The sequence below is a fragment of the Falco punctatus genome, assembly GCF_963210335.1.
Source record: "Falco punctatus genome assembly, chromosome: 12".
In the NCBI taxonomy this organism is placed as follows: Eukaryota; Metazoa; Chordata; class Aves; order Falconiformes; family Falconidae; genus Falco; species Falco punctatus.
In genome coordinates this window covers 18,567,864-18,591,336 of record NC_137592.1, presented here as the reverse complement: position 1 = coordinate 18,591,336, position 23,473 = coordinate 18,567,864, and the positions used below count along the sequence as shown (strand labels likewise).

Below are 23,473 nucleotides of genomic sequence, written 5' to 3'. Positions count from 1 at the left end.
AAAGAATCTTAACAGAAACAATATAAATATATTTTGGAAATTCTCACCTTTTTAGGTTAGGTTTTGGTAAAACCTATGTATTAAAATATTTCCAAGAACCAGTTTCTTAGTGATTACAGGTGTAGTTTTTAAAAATACTGTTGAATCTAGTTATATATGACTAACTAACTATATATATAGTTAACGTATCATTTTCACTCAAATGAACATAGCCTGAGGGCACTTAGAATAAAAAAAATAAAAATCAATATAAAGCACAAATCTCTAACTGAACAGTGATGCATAATATTGATCATTTCTATTTCTAAACGTCATTGCTAACAACAAAGTTAAATCTTTCCTTATTAAAAAAGCAACCCAACAACTTCTTTTGAGAGCTATTTCAAGATCAGAAAAAAAGGACATAGTCAGTAGTAAGACTGGGATATGGCTACGGAAGGGGAAAAGGAGATTTCCCTTAATTTACATATTTTTATCTTCATAATGTTAAACTATCTCACTATGATCTTTGAAATATCTCACCCAATTTGTAAATGACAGTTCCAGCTGCACAACATGAGAACACAAATGATCTGCGCAAAAAATGAAAGCCCTTCAAGTATTTTCCTGGCTACATATAACACGCTATACAACACGTTGCAGCAAGTGTTATGTTTATCTACTAGAATGATAAAACCTAAAGAGAAGTTAACAGAAATGGAAATGGGAAAGATGTTTTTTCTGAAGTGAGGTCATTCTCAGAAGATATACTATCCTTACTTCCTCTAACGCTGAGTGACTGACAAACCTTCAGTTCAAGGCACAACAACTCAGATAAAAGCTGCCAGAGTCTTCGGAGAGTCAGAACAGAGTGAAATTTAGCTGGTTTAGAGACTTTCAGTTTTATGGTTTTGAGATTTAGAGGCTGCTCAGAAACCTTAGCAACCACTTCAGTTCTAAAAGCAATCTTTGCAGTCTTACAGGACCTGCAGAGAATGGTCATGGCTAAATCACTGATGTTTTTATTTAATACATAATTTCATCCATCTTACTCAGATAAAGAAAGAAAAGTAGCATAAATGTAACAAATAAGCACATCATGTTCACTTAACATACACATCTGCACAAAATTATAGCACAGCCCTTGCAATGTTTAAGAGATAATGCAAATTTCAGTGGAATGCAAAAAACATTAAGAAAAGAGTAAAAATATTACCAAAGGAAGCCTTCAGTAAATTTTTAAGAAGTTACATTAAACCTCCCAAAAAGCTTCTTATAACGTGCAGGAGTTCTAAAGATTTGCAAGGGTTTTAGTCACAGTCATTTCTGTTTTATGTAATCATTTCCAGCAACACGACTTAAGAGCTGGGAGTACTGGATTCATTGCATTAAAGCAACATGATACGCCATTACATCTTGTCACAGTGCACACATGAATTAATGGTAATGCAACATAATCACTCTGAAAACAAAACAACTTTGCATTAGCACGCGCTTTGTTAGGTAAAATGTACATTCATGACAGTAGCAAACTTTAATTATGTAGACATTTATATTTTAGTAATGTTCTGAAAATGCAAAAGCATTATTTGTATAATGCAGGTTTTGACTGTTCTTGTTCCCACCAGTGATAGAGATCCTCAATTTTCAACTGCTGATGCAGATTACACAGCAAACATTTGTGCATTACTCTCTGTAATTAGTTGCTGGAGACAGAAAGTTAAAGTTTCAAATATATTTAAAACTACTTATGTGGTTTAGCCAGATAAGGATATTTTCCCAGTATGTTTTTCCTCCAATGGATAAATTATTAATATTATAGATTATGTGACTACATGCAGAAGACCAGAAAGCACTCAGATAAGTTTATATGTTCAAAATGTCATAAACTAAGAATCAATGAGTTTCTAAATGCAAAAAGAAATTCAGACATGGTTACACTGCATCATAGCCACTTTGCTACCATACCATTAGGCATGCTGTTGTTAGCTGTTCTCTTGACTACCGATATATCACATAACTGAAGCGTAACCCAAGATACAAAATAGTGAAACATGATTAATTATCCACAATGAATCAGTACTACAGTTAAAGGAGATCATTCTATAAAGAAAGTGCTACAGTTAAAGGAGATCATTCTATAAAGAAAGTTCATTTTTTTAAATTCCTTTTTTTTTTTTTTTTAAAATGCAACCAGTAGGAAGTTATGTAAGTTTCAAAAATTTCAACAAATTAAACAATACCACTTGAATTATGGGTCTAGTATTTCTAGTGTAACTGGAGGATAGAGTAGGAAGTTACGTAAGTTTCAAAAATTTCAACAAATTAAACAATACCACTTGAATTACGGGTCTAGTATTTCTAGTGTAACTGGAGGATAGTTCTTTGTTATTTCTAAGTTCTTCTAATCATTCATGTTAATATATATTTTGCCTCACATAAAAGTTTTAAAATGTCTTTATTGGATAGCAATTAGCAGTGAAAGCCTTTCCTGCTCTTCTACTTAGTGACAAGATAACTTTCAAAAACGTGTCCTTGAAAATCCAGCTACTAATAGTCAGACCTGTGAAAGAACCATTCTTCTAAAGCGATGAATATGAACTATTAAGTATTAGGCTTAACAACCCTAATTCTGCAAGTGTTCTCCTTAATTAGGGCTACCCATTGCCTATGGAAATTACCATAAAGATTCATTAATTTACTGAGATGCACTGGTTTTAGGCTTTTTAAAAAGAAACTGAAGAATTTAGTAAAAAGTCTTATTTTGCCCAATAAATAGCTTGAACACATATACACACACACGTGTGTGTGTATGCAAGCACAGTCTTACTGAAGTGGACAAGAGACACCTCTGATGATTTTGCAGTGAATTTAAGGAAGGGCATCCTACCACAATAAGAACTGTCCTCTGTAAAACACTCACATGTAGACTGCATTATTAAATAGAACAACAATTTTTTAATGGTTCAAACACCGTATCAAGTAACCATTTCCTTCCTGATTTCTATTCCCCTTAAGCATTGCCTCAGTTGCTCAGTGACAACTAAGAGACCTGAACAGAAGCAAGGCAGCCCAGCAGAGAGCTGGAAAGGCTATCAAAGGACAAGCATGAAATTGCATAAAGGGCAGGAGAGAAAGACCACTTGCTTTCGGCAGAGTCTCCCTAATTAACAGTTTTCCTTCTGCATTTTCTTATGTGTCAGTACTTGCCTTCAAAGCTAGCAAGTGCAGCTTTTCAGCATAGCAACTAAGATACTATGGATCAGCTGCTACATCCCCCCACGTACAGAGCAGCAGAAACACCAGAGATATTTGAAAAATGATTGACCCAGCTATGATGGAATATAAAATGTTATCAACATAAATGCTGTGCTGAAATGTGCATCAAATCTAAATGTTTTACTTTGGTGAAGACTAAGCACACGAACGAGTGCTTTGCTGATTCCTCTTGGGGTTTGGAAGTCTTCCTGGGCTTATCAAGCAGCGTTATCAATACACAGCGAAGGGCAAGAAATGGATCTTCACTGCAGGTCAGTCTGCTCGTACGTCAAAAACTTCTCTTAAAGGCATAACCAACTGCAGTGAGTAGTACTATCCTCTACCAGGCAAGGTCATAAACCTGAGCAATTAGCCAAGGAAGATCGTCACCTGCCATTTGCTAAATCACAACTTAAGATCTGTTATAAATATCAGTAAAATATTTCTAAACCAGACAGAAATGCAACCTGTCTGCCAGATGCTACAGTCTGTGAGCAGCAAACACACATTCTGAGTACCAACCTTTTGCAAAAAGCATTTTTATGATTTATTTAAATAAAAGTCAGTAAATGTTAAGATTCAGTCATATGAAACCAACTGCATCCAGCAGACTGATACAACAAAGCAAAAATATTGTTCTCTTTCCAGCATTTTGATTTATAAGCATAACCTGGTTTAACTTCTTGGGACTTCCTAAATGTTTCCTTGGTTTTCTTACCAGTTCTTTTACATTATGTACCAAGAAACTGGATATGCTCTACATGTTGTATTAATTGTACGTAGAAGATTCTGCCACTATAAACTGGTTTTCACATATAGACTTTTCAGAAACTTAAAACACAGCTCTGCTTTGCAGTAAAATACACTGCCTACAAAGTTGTCTTTTTTTTTTTTTAATTTATTTAACTTTTAGGAAATTCTGATTCATATATTCAGAGGTGTTCACAAGCTTGGTCACTGCACATGACAAAGCCAAGTTTTGACAGTATGGAAACCATGAACAGAAATGTTCTGGTCATCTGCAAAGTGTGTTAAATCACCAGTAGGATGTTTACCAATACTTTTATAGAACTCGTACAGATTTTAAGTTAAGATGTTTAAATGCCATAAATCAATCATAGCAGCACCACTTGTGCCACTGTAGTAAAGATTACATCAGTGTTTCCATTATAAAACCCCTATTTTTCAGGGGTTTCTAATTCAGCCATAAAAATTGGCTCCAGCCTAAAGCTTGGCAACCAAAGTCACCACTTGGGAGCAATTCTTTTAACCATTTTTTAAATTTTTTTTTAATGGATTGGCCTTTCAAGCTACAAAATAGTTCAGAAAATTAGTGGTTTCAAATTTTGGTGAACTTCTATCCCTCAAAAACATTGTTTTCAAAACTGATAATTTTGTATGTCATAAATCTGTAATGTGGACTGCTGCTTTTGGGTAATTTGGATAGAAGCAGTGGATAAAATTCACCAGCTTATTTTGTTTAAAAATAAATGTAATTTCCCATGAAAACTTTTAATCCAATAAAATTTTCAGAAATTACTTTCTCATGGCAAGATGTGGTAGACATTGCATGAGGAAGCCTTTATGACTCATTTATGCAGCATCTATTCCATTCATTTTAATTTCTGTGGTAAGAGGTATGTAATACAGTATTTTGATGCTTTGAATTAAATCTATCCATGTTCTTTAAGACAACAGTTTTGCCCTTTGGTAACACAGATCCACCCGTGTGCTTGACATGGTCCCTGACAAAGTTCTGTGTAAGCACAGAAAAAGAAGAAAGAAAAACTTTGATAGCAGCAAAGCAACAGAACTCCTTTAAAATGTGTTTTGTTTAAAAATCTATTATTAAATACTAATTCTAACCCACTTACAACAGTCTCAATTTTTCTCATGCATATTATTTAAATTATAAGAACTATCAGTTAGGTTTTAAACCTAGCTTAGTTCTAACATATTAACAAGTCCTTTGGATGTTGGTTGATTTCAGTAAGACAGCTCAAATTAACAACATGAGCATGATTTGATCTTCAGGCTCTCACAAGCTTTCTCATGAACATAGGCTTAGCAAAAGAGAATGACAAGCCCAGTCCCATGCCTGCCTATCAAAGTCAGCAAAAGTCTTCAACAGGCCTGATATACTTTGGACTGAATCCTTGATTCAGCCTGAATTCCGAGTAGAATTTTTTCTTAATTCATATTTAGGCAGCAAATTGGTTTGGAAAGCTGTTTCCATAAGTTCCAGGAAGCTTAACAGCTCATGCGCTTGTTTTTTGAAAAGTCATTTTAAATATATAATCATTGCTAAATTATAGCATTAGTTGCTTGAGGGGAAGATGTCTGGTTTATATTTAGCCCTTATGTCACCAGTGTCAAATTTTAATACTACACTTCTTGGCTTTTGTCAGTCTGCTGCAGACCTGTATTTTCTTTTCTTCAAACAGCTATTTACCATGAAAACACATGAGACTTATTTGCGCCCCCCCCCTTCCCTGCACCATTTAGTGATATCAAGCTAGTGTACGTAAATACAATCTATATCATAAAAGTTATCACCTTTGTATTTAACAAGCTTTCAAGGAAACTATCTTTTGATTGCAAGAAAAAGAAAAATATTGTTGAACAAAGTACCTTCACAGAAAGCACTTTGAGACTTTTTTTTTCCCCTCCACATCAAACTATGTGTACAGTTACTCAAAAATATAAGAATACAACAGAGAAAAAGCCCAAAGAAAATAGAAAAGCGATTCAGTTAATTGCAGAGCCAGACTACACTTACTAGTTTTGGTGTTCCATTAGCAGATACTGCTGAATTTTGATATTTGTATTGATATAAACTGATATTCTTTTGCACAAACCCCCCTGTAAGGTACAGTACCTACAACACACACTTGGATCCAAATACTTCACCTGAAAATTCAATCTAGACAGGCAAAGGGGTGAGAAACAGAACAGACAATGCCACAGAAACGACATGATCGGTAGCACTGGCCTGCAGCCACGCCATACTTCTGCAAGGGCTTTGCAGCTCTGGAAGTCCAGCAAGTCTGACCCTGAGAACATTTTAAGAAACAGCAAGGTACCTTCCAAGCAGTACTGACTGTGCAATAGGTGGCACCCTCCTCTCTGAATCATGCATAAACCTGTAACTCAAATCACTATCTTTTGGTTGTAATGTAAAACTTGTGCTCATTAATTATTTTTTTTTTTTTTTAAAAAAGGGTTCCCAGCCAAATTCCAAATCACAATTCTATGATTTGTGATACCTACTAAAATTGTCTCCAGAATTTCAACTGTATGTGAATAGCTGAGCTACCCTATACAGTAATAATCCCACTCACCACTTCAGATATAAAAGTAATCTGCACTGCTCTGGGGGAAAAAAAAAAAAAAAGACACAATTCTTTATTTTCTAACTAACCTGTGTGATGGTACTGTATGTAGATTAATTCCTGTAGTATTCCACTATTAACTGGCTACACTTTGCTCCCTGAAGCAACCTTTCCACATCAGCCTTTAAGTGAAGCTGGTAACACTGTGAATACTTTTACTGATTATTTTTTAGTGTACAAGGGCTGGAAAGCTAAATGTACTATTAACCAAATCCTGAATACTTCATATTTAAATTGAATGAAATACAATATTGAAAAGTCAACATCGATTTTAAATAACCAATTCTTATTTTTTTTTCTTTTACACTGACTCATTCTGAATAATCTCCAGTAGGGGTGATCAAGCTTCCTTACCCTCTAAGCCACCTACCAAATATAAGGTCATTAAGATCAGGACCTGATTTTTTTCCACAGCTGTGAGCAGGGCAGAGAACTAGAAACAAAGGAAGATGCATAAGGAAAAAAAGAGAAATAGTCATAGAAGATGAGAAACTGAAGTTACCCACACACTGCACAAAGAGCATGGGCTCTAGCAGGCAACTGCACAGTGGCCCTGGAATCAGACACACAGAAGAGCGAACTGTGGCAGGCAGGGAATGAGAACAAAAGTGCACTGCACGCCTAGCAGAAGGAAAGCACACAGACCTACACACAGAAAGTTGTATATGCAATTGTATCCACTGGAGAGAGAATAGCACACACACTGTAGGGAAGGTGTCCTAAAAATGCAAGGTTCTGTAAGACTTTGTTAGATAAGAAACTCAAGCTTCATGAACGCAAGAAATTTAGCGTATCGATCTGAGGCTTAAAGATGGTTTTGTTTATAAAGCAGGAAGCACAACTCTGCTTCTCCAGGAGTAATATTCTCAGAGATCATAAGAATCCTAAAGCATGTAGCTACTACTGAAATTAGCTCTAGCACCTTTTAAGAAAAGAACCTGTTCACCGCAACTCACTTCCAAAAATAAATATGTGCTGGTTTATGGTGGGAGATAACGTTTTTTCAAGAGGACAAACAGAGCCCAATTTCAAACAGGGCTGATGATAGCAAAGATCACAGCTTGTACTAGCATTTACCAGCTGCAGTACCCCTTAACCAGAGGCACACATGGATTCCTAATTACTTTTTTCTGACCTACACAAAACCCGTTCTCTTCTTTTAGCCAGAGATCACTTGGTAAAACCACCGTGGTGTTCGTGTATTTGGGAACTTTATATATACATCGTAATTAGATCTCATAATATCAGAATTTAATTTAAAGGCTCATAATAATGACATATGCTCACATATGCCCATGTACTTATGTGCACACTCAAACACACAAACAAATTATGGTGGTCAAAATTCACTAAGCAGAAAGTCTGTTTGGCACATGCTGAACGTAAGTAACAATGTAAAAGCAGTTCTTAACAATGCAGAAGTATTAAACAACCACTGACTGAAAATGTGCATGGCATTTCAATTATTTTATTAAAAACAACAAATAAAATCATGTTTTAGTTATGGCCTTTTACATAATATATGGGGGCAAGGTAGAAGAAAAAAAGAAATCAGTTTTTTAGACATTTTTAGAATGAGTTATTTGTCTCCATACTTTGTGATCCTAAAGTCCAAACTGAAAATGATGTGTGGCAAACAGAAGGAAATTGAGAAAAGGGACTTCAATGAGATGCAAAGTGGTGAAATGAAGATGACAATGTCATGAGAGGAAAGTCTGGCAAAGTTTTGAGAATTCACTGATTTCCTCACTGAAAAACAATGTGAAAACCAAACAAAGAATAAACTTAAAAACTTGCATGGAAATAAGAAGCAAAACACACCAATTGAAAACCTTCACTTGTAAAGAGCTTCTGAAGCACATCTTTTTCTTGAAGAAAGGGGAGAAAGCATCAAATTAATGTAAGTATTCCTGTCTCAAAAGGCTGAGCAGGCTGCTGTCTGAAAAATCAGTACTTTCATTTTAAAAATTTACAACATCAATTGTTCAAAAGCTTTTCCACCGCTTACCTCATTGCAATGCTGTAAGACTCTGGATGAATACAAGTTTGGTCCAAAGGATTGGGCTGATGGGACACACACATTGTTGGTTTACTCTTCTTTTTACCCTGTGCACCTGCTTTAGTCAAAACTGTGTGACTTCCAGATTCAGTTTTCTTATTACTGTCAGAAATCAAAAATGGACATGTCATTCTTAACAAACAAAATCCTAGCCCAGTGCCCACATGTGAAAAATGCAATCAGACTCATATATAATGTTCATTCTTCAAAAAAAAAAAAAAGTACAAAACCCTTAAAAACCCATTCTGGGTGAATCTTAACCATACAATTACTGCACACATTGATATGTTATACTTTTATGCCATAATTTATTTAAAACAAACAAACATTGGGAAGGGATTCTGTGGTTCATAACAATTTCTTCACGATGACAAGATTATAAAGAAAACGCTACACAACCTATTGTATTGTTTGCAATCTGGATAGCAACTTCTGTTTGTAAAATGGGGACAACCACACCTACTTGATAAAAATCTTCAGGATACTTTCACACATAACTGTCAATTGATAGTCTGCATAATTTTAAATCTGAAAAATTTATAAACAAAATATCCTGTTCATACCATCTTTAGGTAAGCAAATGGCATCTCAACTATATGTATAAACCAAGGAAAATATGTGAATGCTTAAACCTCAGAAACTCCTTAAACCACATTTATTGACTTCCTATACTTAAATTTCTGAAGAGTTCTCCTCAAACATGGGCTAGGTAAAAATCTGAAAAATTTCAAATCAAAGTAACTCAGGCCAAGACTTGCTTAGAACAGGAAAAAGCTAAAGGTTGGATATACCACCACAAATATTCAGAATTTATAAGAAACTTTTTCAAAAATTGTTTAATACAGCTTGCCTTAAAACTTAGCGAATATATTACTGACTCCTAATCAGCTTCAGTTAGCATTTGGATTCGGCTCTGTTTTTGGTTTTGCTTTCTTTAATTGGCTGGATGATGAAAACGCTGAAGTCTCAGAGACATCCATGGACATATCGCCCACATTGGTAGGAGGTCTTTACAGAAGACAGCAGAAAAAGAGATCTGTCCTCATGTGTGTAGCATATTTACAACTGGCACACTTCTTCCCTTAAAGTTTCCCTTAAGTAAAAAAGTATCCAGGATACAGTAAAGGCATCAAACGACCCCTACTGAACAAAGGTTCCTTTAATGCCTCTTTTTGTTTGTTTTTGTTTCCTAAATCACAAAGTGTTCCTGCTTTTGCAGGACAAAAGAGACACATTGAAGGACCTGGACCTAGCACTCACACTTTGGGCTCTACCTATGCAGACCATTAGCAGAAATGCAGACATAACTTTCCATTATCAATTTTTAAAATAACCACTAGTTATTAACTTTCAAGAACGAAGCACAAAACCTAATTCACACAGCACTCTATAGCCATCAAGATGATTAGAGAGGACAAAAATGAAACCTTCTCAAAGTCTATTTCAAAAACGTTTGGTTTTGCCACCTGGGCCCACAAGAAATGTTGTGGAAGGCGATGGTGTTAGAGCTTTATTTTGGCCTCAAACTCCAAAGTTATAGCAGATTTCTCAGGTTCTACAGTGTTCTCAAGTTTTATAGAATCTGACTAACATCAGAAGCATGCTCCAGCAAGGAAAAAAAATAAAATTGCAATGTTCTTAAACATTTCACCAGTGAACTTATTGCAGCATTCACTAGAACAGATCTGTACAATGTAAGAGCTATCGATCATCTACAGCCTTGAAAGCAGTATCTTTGGTCTTCTGGTGCTTACAGCGCACACCAGTTGGCCTGCAGCACGTGCCGCCCTGCCAGATGGGCAACCAAGCTGTATACCTTCCAGCCGGGCAGGACGCCAGTCCTAATGGGCCTGCCTCCTGCCTGGAAGTTACGCGTGTGCTGTTTGGCCAGCAGCAACTGGGAACACATTATTGCTTCTGAGCATCGGGTTGGCTAAAAAATTGCGTGTGCTTCCCAGGAAAATATTTTTTGAGAAGAGTCAGTGGCAAAAGGGTGGGGATGGTGCTACCACTGTGCCCTTTCTCAGTTCTTTATGTTAGAAGGAGAAATGGGAAAGGCAGGAGAAGAGACACTGCCCTAGAAAGGGCACTTTCAGTTGTGGAGAGGAAGGATTTCAGGTCAAGAGGAGCACAATGAATAGCTGCAAGAGGAAAAGGCTTGGTAGAGAAAGAGGGAATGAGATGGCAGGGAAAAAGATGACCCACTGTTGACAAACTGGACTTTGGAATGGGACTCACATATCTGAGACAGAGGGCAGTCATATCACGCTTGCTCGGCACAGGAGTATAACACAGAGAGCTTGATCCAGGCAGCTATTCAGCTTTCTCTCTCTCCAGGTAATGGATTTGAAACTTTCTGAAAATTCACTCTAGTTTACTACTGTTATCACCTGCAGAGTAATCTTTACCACATTAAAATGAATTTAAAAATCTCTAAATAATACCTGAAACAAGACTAAGGTTTTAATATCTCAGATCATGACACTACTGCATGCCAACTTTCTTCTACCAATTCAGCGGCAGAATTTATAATTAAACTTACATACTTATCAAACCCCTGAGTTAAAGGACTAGGCTTACTAGCCAGTATTATTCAGAGAAAGATCTATCTTCAACCATTGACTTCAAGAAGTTTCTTAAGATGTTGTCTTTCAAAGCACAAAGGCCTGGGACTCAAGTCTCAAGCCTGAATAACAAACAGAAGAGGGGAAAAATATCTTCTGACACTATTTTGGATAGCTTAATCAAGATAGCTAACATCTCTGTTACCTGCAGAAGGTCTTTATATATTCTTGATTGAACCTGATGAAGCCAGCACACTGTTGGAAGGATTTGGGACCCAGACCTTTAACTTCCTTCAGCTGTTCTCGGTTTATAAATGGTCCATTCTTCTCTCGCCATTCAATTATATTTTTAGCTCTGTTAGCATTCAGTCCTGCAATGTGTCTAAGAGAAAAGTTTATCGAATACATTTATTACCATTGAAAAGTTATTAATACAAATGCTATCCATTATGAGGACACACATTATTGTAGAAAATCTGGTTTACAAAACTTAAAAACAGCTAAGAAATTTGCAAATAGACTCCCAGACCAAAGGCATCATCTGAAAAAGGATCCTTTCTCTTAGTTCTATGGAAGGAATCCACTCAAGTCAACACAACTTGGTAGAGCAATACGGTTCTGCACATACCTAACTAGTAAGCCAGGGACATTTAATTTATGATCTGTTCGCTCTTTCTGTAATGCCAATTCAATTTGTCATGTCTTATGGCTTGCCTCCAGCTGCCCTCTTCAGGAAATGATGTGGGAGAAGGGTTCGGGACAGATAAATTGTTCCTGTGAGAACTGCTGCCTTTCAGCTATTCTCTTCCAGTGGTACTGCAACACCTTGCCCCAACATGAAGGGCTGACGTCTGCTATCCAGAAGGAGGGTGGCTGGGAGCAGCTTGCCTTCCTCACACAATCTGACAGATCCACAAAGCTTGTTCCTTTTCTTTCAGCTGCTCTTGACATAAAAGAGCAGCTGGGAACAGGCTGCATGACTTGTTCTGAGGGCAACTCGGATCTGGCAAAGAACTTACCTGTGAAGTGCAACGGCAGTTAGCCAGGATCCTTCAGGAAGCAGCGGGTTTGCTGCACATTTTCTGTGTCTACATGAGTACAGCTTTCTGTGCATGGAGTATGTTAATCATAGAGGAAAAAGAGCTGTGGTGGGCAGTTACTCCTGGCACTAGAGGAGGAAATGTCACCCATCTGGCTCTATATATCAGATGCCATTACTTTAAGTCAATGGCAGCAGAGACCTGTTTGTGGAATGGCACAAACTGTTTCTAGAAAAACACCACCAGCAAACCTGGCAAGAATAGTCAAAAATCAGGGGGAAAACATATATTGAAAAAGTGTCTTTCCATTATTCTCATCCTCATGCAAAAGTTAAAAAAATAATCCAAAGTTGGTGAAACCTCAGACTTAAATTGGAGAGACACACCTTTAACCACAGACAAAATATTAATCATTAGGAATGGAATTTTCTCCAAAAATTTCTTAGAAACATTATGAAATCCAGCTTATTTACACTGACAGAGGAACATGACACAGAATTCACAGAATTTTCCACTGATGATCTCAAGTTTTTCAGGTGCAATACTCAGCAGTAATGCAACTACTGTAGCACTGTCACCACTTCCACTTGTAATACACGTCAAGAAGTATATTTGATGCATCAGAAAGCACAAGCGGAAAGCCCTGCTCATGGTATATTCCAGCTAGGGTGACAGTTTCATACACTGTACATCTGAGGGAAACTTAGACTGCATCTACACAACAGAACTGAACTGCTGAGGATCAAGTCAGATCCAGAACTTGATGCAACACATGCATATGATCATAGGCCAGGTTAATTAGACCAAAGTACTCAGCCAACACGGTTATCACCTGTAACCATGACAGGACAGTGTTACTCCATGTTCACAGTTTTGTGGTGACACTGCAGCACCTCAGCTTGGTACCCCCTGCTGAACTGCACAATATAGTGTAACCTGCAGAAGGCTGATAGCACTCGCCCACTGCGCTTGCTCAAGTGGGCTTTTATTTGTGCAATGAAAACTGGTCAGCCTCATTTACCAACAGGTACTGCTTGCTTTCTTACTAATAGCTGATCTAAATCTGAAAGAAGGCAAGTAAATCAGGAGTCAGACCAAGGATTGGATACACAGAAAAGGAACATGGAAGAGAAAGTGGAAAACCAAAAAGAACTGAAAGAGAGCCTCTTCCAAAATATGGAAAAGCATTTTCAAGAATTATTATAAGGGTTAAAAAAAAATAAAGACAGAGCTAGCAAGAACACATTTTTCCTTTGATATCTACTATAATTGTCACTATCAAGCTTATGGACATTCTTTTTCTTCTCCTCCCACTACAGATGAGGACAGCAACACTTTTGCTCTTATGAGAGGCTGTTCAGCTAAACTCTTCTAATTCTCTCAGGAAACAGAATGAGCTTTTAATTTCTAACCAAGAGAAATAAACCCCAGAACATTTTCCAAGTAAATATGGCATAATTACTTAAAAAAAAAAAATCAGTAAAAAGGGATAAATTTTTAAGCAGTTCCTTTTAAATCTTTCCTTTTCTCCTTTCCTCACCCAACTTTTACAACGTGTTCCACTTAGCAGTACCTATAAAAATACCTTCTAAGAGACAGAAAGTACATTTGAAAATCCCTTTCTCAGTGTAAAAATACAAATTAATTATATGAAGTCCTACTAAAATTGCAGTGTTGGCTCAAAATTTTTAAATATCTGGTTTTCTCCAAAGAATAGTTTTACCCTAGAGAATCACACATACCCTTAAAAACTGACTCTTAATGATCCAGTGAAATACTGTCTTAACATGTCATTTTCATGTAATTGGAAGTTTAACACAAGAGCCATTTGCTCCAGCTGAGCTTGAGTCAGATGGCAGACTAAACAGAGACTCTGTGATCCAGAGCCATGTAATTACTGGAATAGGAAAATGTTTGACTCACCTTAATAGTATTTCTGAGCAGATGTTAATATCAACTCCTACAAAGCTGACACACTCTTCAACCACACTGTCCAGAGTTGCTTTGAGCAACGTCTGTGATACATCATGCTGAGAAACAAAAATGGAGATATCTAGTTACTGAAATATCAAAGCATAGATAAATAAGAACTTTAAACAACACTAACATTAATAAAATAGTTGCTGGAACTCATCAGTACCTTATGTGAGGGTACCAGTTAAAAAGATAAATTGTAGAATGTATTTTTGAAAGGTTTCCATTATCTCTTTGCAACATGTTTGTTATCATGTTCATCCCTAAAATAAGGCATTCTTCAAGTGAATTTTTAATAACTATTTTTTTGCATCATGTAAGAACAAAACTATATTAAACACATAATGATTACTCAAAAGGAGTATGCTTGTGTTCATACACTATGTTTTGTCTGTAATCTGATGCTTATTTACCTCTCAGTTTAAAAAAAAGTCAATATTTAAAAAATAAGGTATTTAGAGGAAAGATCACAAATGCTGTACTTTTTGCACCTGCACACAAAATGTTTGCAAAATTGTCCTATTTATGAGCATCACGCTACAGTACAGTTATTATTTACTAAAAGAACAAGCCAGGTATTGTATGAGGGTGGGCAATACATAAGGTACATATCAGCCCTGCAGCAACAAAATGTTTCAGATTTTGAACAGATATTTCTGGGAAGATTGGCAGGTCCTTGACCAAAGCACCACTAATGGAAATTCTTCCAGTTTTTCCATTATTGTTCATGGTGTTTCTCCTTTTTCCCTGCCCAAAAGAAAATCAGTCACACTTGTCAAAGATAAAAGTTCTGAAGCTCTAAGATTTCTTTTTTTCCACAATGTAGGCATACTTCAATCTGTAACTGCAAGTTCCCCACACAAGCCCATCAGTGCTTAGAAGTCTGACCTGGAGGGAGAAGCCTCTCTAAATGCAGGAGCTAATTCAATCACTATGTTGGCTTCGCTTCAGGGCTCTTATACGTCACTCATGTAAATCTGGGTTGATCTGTTGTGGTTTTGTGATGCATTCATTTAGGACATCAAGCTGGATCCAAGCCAAGACACCCAAACACTTCATCAACTACTTTGTTTTACCTTCTAAGCTATTCAGATCTTTTAAAGATTTAACAGTTAAAGTAAACATGCCAACAGCATCAATCCCAGCTTACTAATATTGGTAGTTCATCAAGCAGTGCTTAATAACTGAAACAATCTTAAAAATTATGGCAGTGTATTTTCATAGCCCTCTCATTTCGGGTAATGGTAATGTGATGTATTTTCATGATGCGATACATAATGAAGTTACAAACAGAAAGCACAAATTTCACCAGTATTATTCCTCTTATAAAAAGTTTGTATGCAAAAAGCCATGTACATGCATAAGTATGGGCATTTGCACACAGCCTTGGCCTCACAACCACAAAGCTTACTTTACACTTAACAGATGAAATGACGGTTTCTACTTACTAACATGTTGCTACTGCAACACAATGGCTTCTTTTCTGAATAAGGAGATGTAAATCACACCCCCCCCCCCCCAAACCACCAAAACCACACCTTAAACCACACCTTAAAAAGAAGTCTTATGGTTTTGATTTTTCTGACTAACTTAAGATACAGTTTCTCTTAGTGAGGATGTTCTATATATTCCCTCCTCCTCCTGTCATCAGCCAGGTAATGTACTAGAGGTAGAGGCTTCCAGCCCACAAGCACGCTCATGCAAGGATGCATTTATGTAACAGTACAAGAACCAGAATAAAACTGTTCAGAAACATCACTCACATTTATTTTCTCTTCTTCGCCAAGTACAGCTGCCAAATACTGGGCTAGATTTTCTATAACGAGCCACAAATTAAAAATTTAGTAAGATAAAGATACTAATTTAACAATTGTTCTCATTATGATGAAGGCAGGCAAAAGAAGAAAAGAAATATGCAGAGTATTCAAAATTTTCTTCTGCTTTTAGGAAAAGCTACTGACTCCAAGGTACTGGGAAGCTGTTTATTATATAGTTTCAGAAGTTATATTAACAAGTTCCATCAACTGTCGCAAGTTTTGGCCACCTCTAAAAAACTTTCTCTAAACCAACTACTTGGAATATAAAGTCTGTGGCAGAGAGTACGGGTAGACTGCTGTTTCCTTAGGTTTCAGTCTCATTCCTTAAGATGATGATCATTCTTCAGAAGGAATAACATGCAGTTACGTGATTTCAAATAGAGACATTAGCAATTGTCTCCACAGTGTCTTATAGCATAGGGTGTAGCAAAGAAGGTAATCCATAGATCAGGCCTAATCTTTCTAAGCAGTTCGTTGGCAGCCACTTGATTCAGCAGAAGCTTTACTTCCAGTCTGCTGAAAGTGAACCTAGATAGCAATTCAGCCAGTTGTACTCTGCCCAAAACAAGGGAACGATATATCACAATCACAAGCTAAGCATCCTGAAATACTTCTGCTAGTGGAAGACAGACCAGTGCTCTCAGATCCTCAGTTTCAAATACAAAATTGGCATTTATTTGAAGATTTAAGTTTGTGTAAAATTCATGTGACAGAATACACACAATTTGGAAAAACTGTAATACTCAACTGTGTATTTTTTTGCCAAGACAACAATAAGTTCTCAGGTCTCTCAAAGATTATTTGCGTTTTTTAACTGCATTCCTGCTTGACTGTCATCATTTAAAAAAAAAGCAAAAGAAGACATGGCCCAAGTTGTTCTTTATTACTGCAATACCTAACAGTCATACCACTTGGAATGGACATCACAGCATGAACGTGAACACATAGATAAAGAAAATGTGAATGGACAGATGTGACAGAACAGGGTAAGCATAAGACAGCATGGCTAAAACAATCCCCAACCTACCAATACCTCACAGAAGTAAGACACACTCAGTTAGTGAATGACGTTCAGCGGCAAACTTAAGGAAAACTTTCCAGACTGCAGATCTGCCTCCCAAGATGTAGCTACTGACCATTACATCTTCCTTTTGCAGTAACAAAGGAATTTCCACATCCCTCTTTACATTGATACAAAGCACAGAGAAGGATTACGAATTTAGTTTCTAAAAGTAGTTTATTAAAAACCTTATTATCCCAATATCATTGTCTAGACTTCCTACTGCTAACAGGTTACACTTCAGATAGGTTTAAAGTGAAGTGCCTTTTCCAGTCTTCCAGCAATTTCACTCATCTTCTCAAATATCAGAGGTTAGATGGTATTATATACTTCTATGTACTATTTATATGCACTGGGGTGGTATCAGATTATTCACACTAGAAGCACCCATACTCCATGCTACTCACTCGCTACAACAGGTCTGTAAAGACAGGAATCCCTCTTAACTGTTGCATTAAGCACATCAGAATAAACCCTGCACAAATAGTGCTCAAGTCCAATATGCAAGGCTACTTTCAAAGCGTGCTTATGCAGAATTCTATGCTGCACAGCCCCAGCCCCTAACAATCCCTCCACACGCCAACGTGGCAGATTGCTGCTTCAGCTGATCCCCTGCAAATCCTGCGAAATAAAACATTTTCATATTAACATTAACTCTGAATATACACCCCTATGCATGAGTGTGTACCTGCTAAAACTGTTCAGTATTGTCTTCTCTGTTTAATCAGAGTAACTTATTTATTAACAGTCTTTATTAGTGGAACAAATACCACAAATGCCTCCACCACTCCCCTTACAAAACCAGGAGAAACTAGCTCCGTCAGCCAGCTGAACCATTCAAATCAGGAGCTTACTCGAAATCAAGCAGAATTGCCCCAACAGCTATGCTTAACAGATAGGAGCATGTCCTTTGGTGCAATTTTCAAACATGATCGATCTTGAATTTACCACCCAAATAAATTACCAAGGTTTTATTACAAGGATACTCAGAAATGACTACCATTAAAATATCCTCTGCTGGAACAGTATATTTGGAGCAGAAGACTTCATTGTGTATGATGATCTCTGAGCAATAAAAAGGATCGATACCCCCAGCTTATGGAAACTGAGGCCAGCAGAGATAAGGGACAAACTGCAGGATGTCCAGTGCAAATCTGCAAAGTTTCTTTTATCATCACTCTACAGAAAACAAAGCCACCTTGCTTCACAGATAGCATTAGGAAGTACTTGGACATCTGTTTGGTTTGAGTTTTTCGTGGGGTGGACTAGAGAAATTAACCTGCCCGTAGAAATGACAGGCACTGTAACTGTGTTTTTAGTATTTGTTTTCTAAGGAATTCTCAAGCGAGCCAGGCAACAAGACACATAAAGTTAAGTTACTTTATTGAAACTGCTCTCGTAAATCATTGTAGTTGATCAGTAAATGAAATTCAACGATTACATTTTTCTAATATTTTTATAAAGAGTATCCCAAATGCAACTTACGTTCATGAACCTGGAGAAAAATCAGAGGCTGCTATATTTTGATTTCTGATCATGACTACCATTCAAATTAGTCTGTGGCAATTTTGTTAAAATCACCAAAAAAAGATTATATTGCATATTTCAAAACCACCATTCTGCAAACCCATACTAAAAAGCCAAAATAACTTAAGTTCATATACTTGCATTAAACTCAGCATAGAATGTTTAACACTATAGTGTTTAAGAACACTTGTCTATTATGCACATTATAGTTTTGTCCTATTATTATATCCCAATACTTCAGATATATTTTTTTTAATATGGTATGAAGCAGAGAGCAAGGACTGCTGTGTCACCCAGTTTCAAGAGCTACAAACACTCACAGAAAATAATTAACATTACTAAGAATGTATTTGTTCCTTGAAAGGGTGCGACTACAACTGTAACTGAACTCCATTTTCCAGTTTCAAAAACCTGCTGATGTAGACAAAAGGAAAGCAGTATTCTAAATAGCCTCTCTTATTATTTCTAGCAGTATACAAGTACAGACACTGTAAAAATAAATTTGTCATCAGCATGACTAATTTATCAAGTCAGAGAACCACTGTTCACATGAAGCCTGGAGGCTGTACTTAGTCTGTATGAGCATAGATGGTGGACCAGTACACTGACTTTGCCTGATCAAACACACTATACTAGTGCTAGACCCTAATTGGAAGCTTTTACACGGAAGTAAATTACAACTCTAAGCTCTTTACCTTCGACAGCTTGAAAAAAACCCCACACGTACTAAAACAATACACATAACTATAACGCATTTGGTAACCTTTTCCTGGTCCCCTATAAAATCTTAATTTCAGAAAATACGGTATTATTGCATGCCTCTGAAAGAGAAATTCAGACAGCTTAAAATTCTACTGCAACACACAGCAATTTTTAAATACTATTTTACATTTACAAATAGTGGACATCGACCCAACTTGCCTGTGCATTGTTATTGCTTCACCAAGCCCAAGAGCCAAGCAAGGCACCTTTCAATGCAGTTGAACAAGAATTATTTGTACCCTGCAGAGCCTATGAACATGGTGCAGACATGACCTAATGATGCTGGTCACAACACAGTGGGGAGGGGAGAAGTTCTCAATTCTGGGCAGCAACGTGCAGGTTCTTGACCCAGGCTCAGCATTACGGTATTATAACAAGACCAATATTCATCCTAAATAAGATCTGAGCTGCACATCAGACAATCTATTTTGATTTTTGATCAAGTTATACCTCACTTGTTCTTTGAATCCAAAATTCAACCTTCAATGAAGTAAAAGCAATTTATTTTTTTCTGTCTTTAAGTAAGTCCTGAGACACTTCTAACACCTCATAAACCATTATTTTGTTGGTACCTGCCATTAGCTTCTGTATCCATGAATTTTAATATTAGCATGTGAGACTAGAGAACATGCCTCCTGAACAACTACTTTTCTTTAAACAGTGGTATAACTGTGCAAACTGAATGACATTTACTGAGTGAGAAATTAGGTGAGACAACACATCCCAAGCAAAGTTTAAAACTGTATTATTTCACACAGATTCAATCCATGGAAATGTCTTTTAAAATTTGAAAAAGGAAAAAACCTTCCTCTACTATTGCTGTGGCCTACATACAATGAGCTGCATTTCAAATGCTTATGAAACCACAAAAGAGAAATGCACTCAGGACGAGCCCTTAAGTATGGCAGGATTGATATAACACAAACAGTGTAACGAGAAGTACCTTTTCATGTGTAGAATTAGAAAAAAAAAATGCACCTTACTTTTCAGGTGGAAAAGTTGGAAAGTTCAGGTGGGGGGGGTCAATCTCTAGTGTCCTCTGGAAAATCCCTTTCAGTTAGATTCTAAGAAAACAAGCTTATGCCTCTGATGTTTGATAAAAGGACCTAACTTCAAGAACTTCTTTTGAAGATTGTTTGTGGTTTCTCCAAATGTTATATTGTTATAGAATATATTGTTATCCTATGTACTTAGCTCTGACTCATTTCTTGTTTTCAAAATTCCAAATTCTGTTTATTTTAACAGCATACTACTATTACTGAAATAGCCCAAGAGAGGCAAATGGATTTATATTTTCCAAGAAAATGATAAAACAAAAACAAAGTCTGTCAGCTCTGACATAAAAAAAAAAACCAAACCAAAACAAAAATGCATACTTTATCATGTAAAAGCTTCAAGCTACTTGCAAGTTGCTGGAATTCATGTTATATTTACTTGTTCTTGTGTCGTAACAGAAGGAATAGTACTGCTAAACTTGTTAAACAAATTCAATCCCATTACTAATATGTCTGATTTCTAAAGCTAACTTCTTGGCGTGAGCAAGCTAGCAGCAAGTGACATATATCAAAAATCACCCTTCCCTTTCCAGAGCAGGTAGCAGCAATCTCCGACACATATCGTTATGTGGCTAAGGGGGAACAATGTGAACTGCAATTATAAACAACCACTTAATTCCTCGAGATTTCAGTGGGACATTTTCTTTTGCCAATAACTAGCAAAAGTGATTGTCCAAACTTCTATAGAAAGCCTTACATTTCAATTTCAAACCCAACCTGCATTCTGGGGCTGTTAAAGCTCCACAAATATAGGGGATACCCTGCAATACTACAGAAAGATAAAGAGGGGACCTTATCAGGAGTGGAGTTTCCTAAATCACATGGCTGAAAGGCAACAACTTCAGTTGGGGATTTTCCTGAAAAGTGCTAAAGGATAAGAGGGGGAAAATAACAACAACAACAGATTACACTAACAGAGGGAGAAAGAATAGTACATCTTTAGAGGGACAAGGCAGAAGTCACAAAGCCCAGGTGAGCCTGGTTATCTGTGGGAATTCTGTTTAGTCTGAAGTCAGTGACCATCTATCACCCTGCAGCTGATGGGTGAAGAACAGCAGCTCCTGGGTGTAGAGTTCCCACTGGCCTCACCTGGAGCAAAGGGAGCCCCCCAGAGATGTGAGTAGCTTGGTAAAAATCTATATAAATACATGCATGTCTTCCAGCTCCACTAAAGACATGTTGGAGCTCCTCTCACCCTAATAAAGAATGTGGTACTTGCAATATTATTAAAAACTACAACAAAAATGCAAATTCATTTAAGGGTATTTTCTAGAAAGGAAAAATGTATCAGTTGCTATGTATTTGATTGTATCCTAGATGTTTAATATAAGCAACTTCTCATGCTCCCTAGCTTTCTCAATTAGTATCCAAACACACTTAGCGACTGCTGTACCAGGTGACTCATGCTAGCTCTGCACTGAGAAAATATTTAATACAATGACACACCCATTCCCTCATTAGAAAAAAACACGTATGCCAAACAAGGACATTCAGCAGTTTTTTAATCCCACACCAACAAAATTAGACATGATACAATTAAGAAGGGAAAAAATATTAATGTGACACCACCTCTTGAAACGTTTGCTGGGAAAAACTTTTAGGTAATTTGACTTACCTCAACCCCTCCATTCACACATTCCCCTCACCGCTCTCCCCCCCCCCTTTTTTTTTAAATAGATAACTTCAAACTGAATATGCTTAAAGAACACTTTCAAATCCTGCTGTTTCATTTTCTCCCTCTCTTCTGGCTCCTCCTTTGCTTTCAGGGGGCACTCCTTCCCACTTGATCCCCAAGCTCTTCCACTGCACAACTAAAGGCAAAAATAAGCTAGGAATGGAACAGAACGCAAGACAGTGCCCTGCAGAAGACACAGCCAAAATCAAATAAAGGAAGCTTATTTTCTCTGCTTATTAAAAAGCATGCATTTCAGTTTGATTGACATATGACAACTCAAAAAATTTATCCAGGGTAGTGTTTATTGAATGACCCATGGAAGACTGCAAGCTAACAGAAAACCAGGGAACATTAAAAAACAGAATGTTCAGTATCAGCGTTTAGGGATTCAAGAGGCAGAGCACAGAAGCATCCTTTGTGTCATTCACATTTTGATAATTGAAACCATTTTCAGCACCACTCATTACATATAACAGCAAGTTATGTTTAAAGCAGAAGCATAAATAATTGACAAAAAAATCTCTATGATGCAGTAAGTTTGTGCCTTCTAAAAATCTGTTCTGCACTAAGCTTAACAAAATTTGGATTATAATGTATATTTAGTACTTCCTTTATTACATATATAGCACAAGCAAAATATTTGCACATTGGAGTTTGAAAAATTGACAGGACCGAATAACAAATCAGCTGCACTAACTTGTCAGCACTAAAAAAAATTAAGTTCTTCAATGACAATTTTTACAAGTAAAAGAGAACATCAACATTTCTTTCATTCTCAAGGAACATTTCAGAACCACCATCACTATTGACAGCATATGACTTACTACTAAAGTGATTAGCATGATATAAAAAGTGAGAAATGAACTAGTAGAATGGCATAAACAAGTATAATGCATGCACTACCTTGTACATGGAAATAGCAATTGAGTACTCTTGCAATATACATATTTTTTAAAATAAATAAGATCTCAGCAGGTAGGAGGGGAAAAAGCACAAATCAAAGAGCACTTATTTCCCCAGTATCCCTGACACGACACTGTGATTTGTGGCCTCATAACATAACCCTTACTTTTAGTCAAGGTCTGGAAATTCCTTCAAAAGGCCTCTTCAAAACATTAGGAAAAAAATACAATGTTTAAATTATTTGTAAACTTATAAAATAATATAAAATTTTGTAGTGCAACAAAACAATAATAAATGCTTGGAACAAAGCTTTCTTAGGTATTCCCTAGTGGAAGACTTGTAAATAATCACTGCATCACTATCATCAACCCACAAAGTTTACAAGCTACTTACAAAGTCAGAGCTTTT

At 36.7% G+C, this 23,473-nt stretch overlaps 1 protein-coding gene across 4 annotated transcripts in view; it reads right to left on the bottom strand.

The window, feature by feature from the left end:
- The window catches only part of SRBD1 (S1 RNA binding domain 1), a 128,105-nt gene that overhangs the window by 5,704 nt on the left and 98,928 nt on the right, over positions 1-23,473 (bottom strand). For all 4 annotated transcript variants that reach the window (XM_080408288.1, XM_080408289.1, XM_080408287.1 and 1 more), the window contains exons 19-21: positions 14,216-14,322; positions 11,458-11,634; positions 8,638-8,790 (exon numbers count right to left, since the gene is read on the bottom strand). In XM_080408288.1, the coding sequence (XP_080264414.1) occupies positions 8,638-8,790; positions 11,458-11,634; positions 14,216-14,322 (437 nt within the window). The remainder of the gene's footprint in view (positions 1-8,637; positions 8,791-11,457; positions 11,635-14,215; positions 14,323-23,473) is intronic.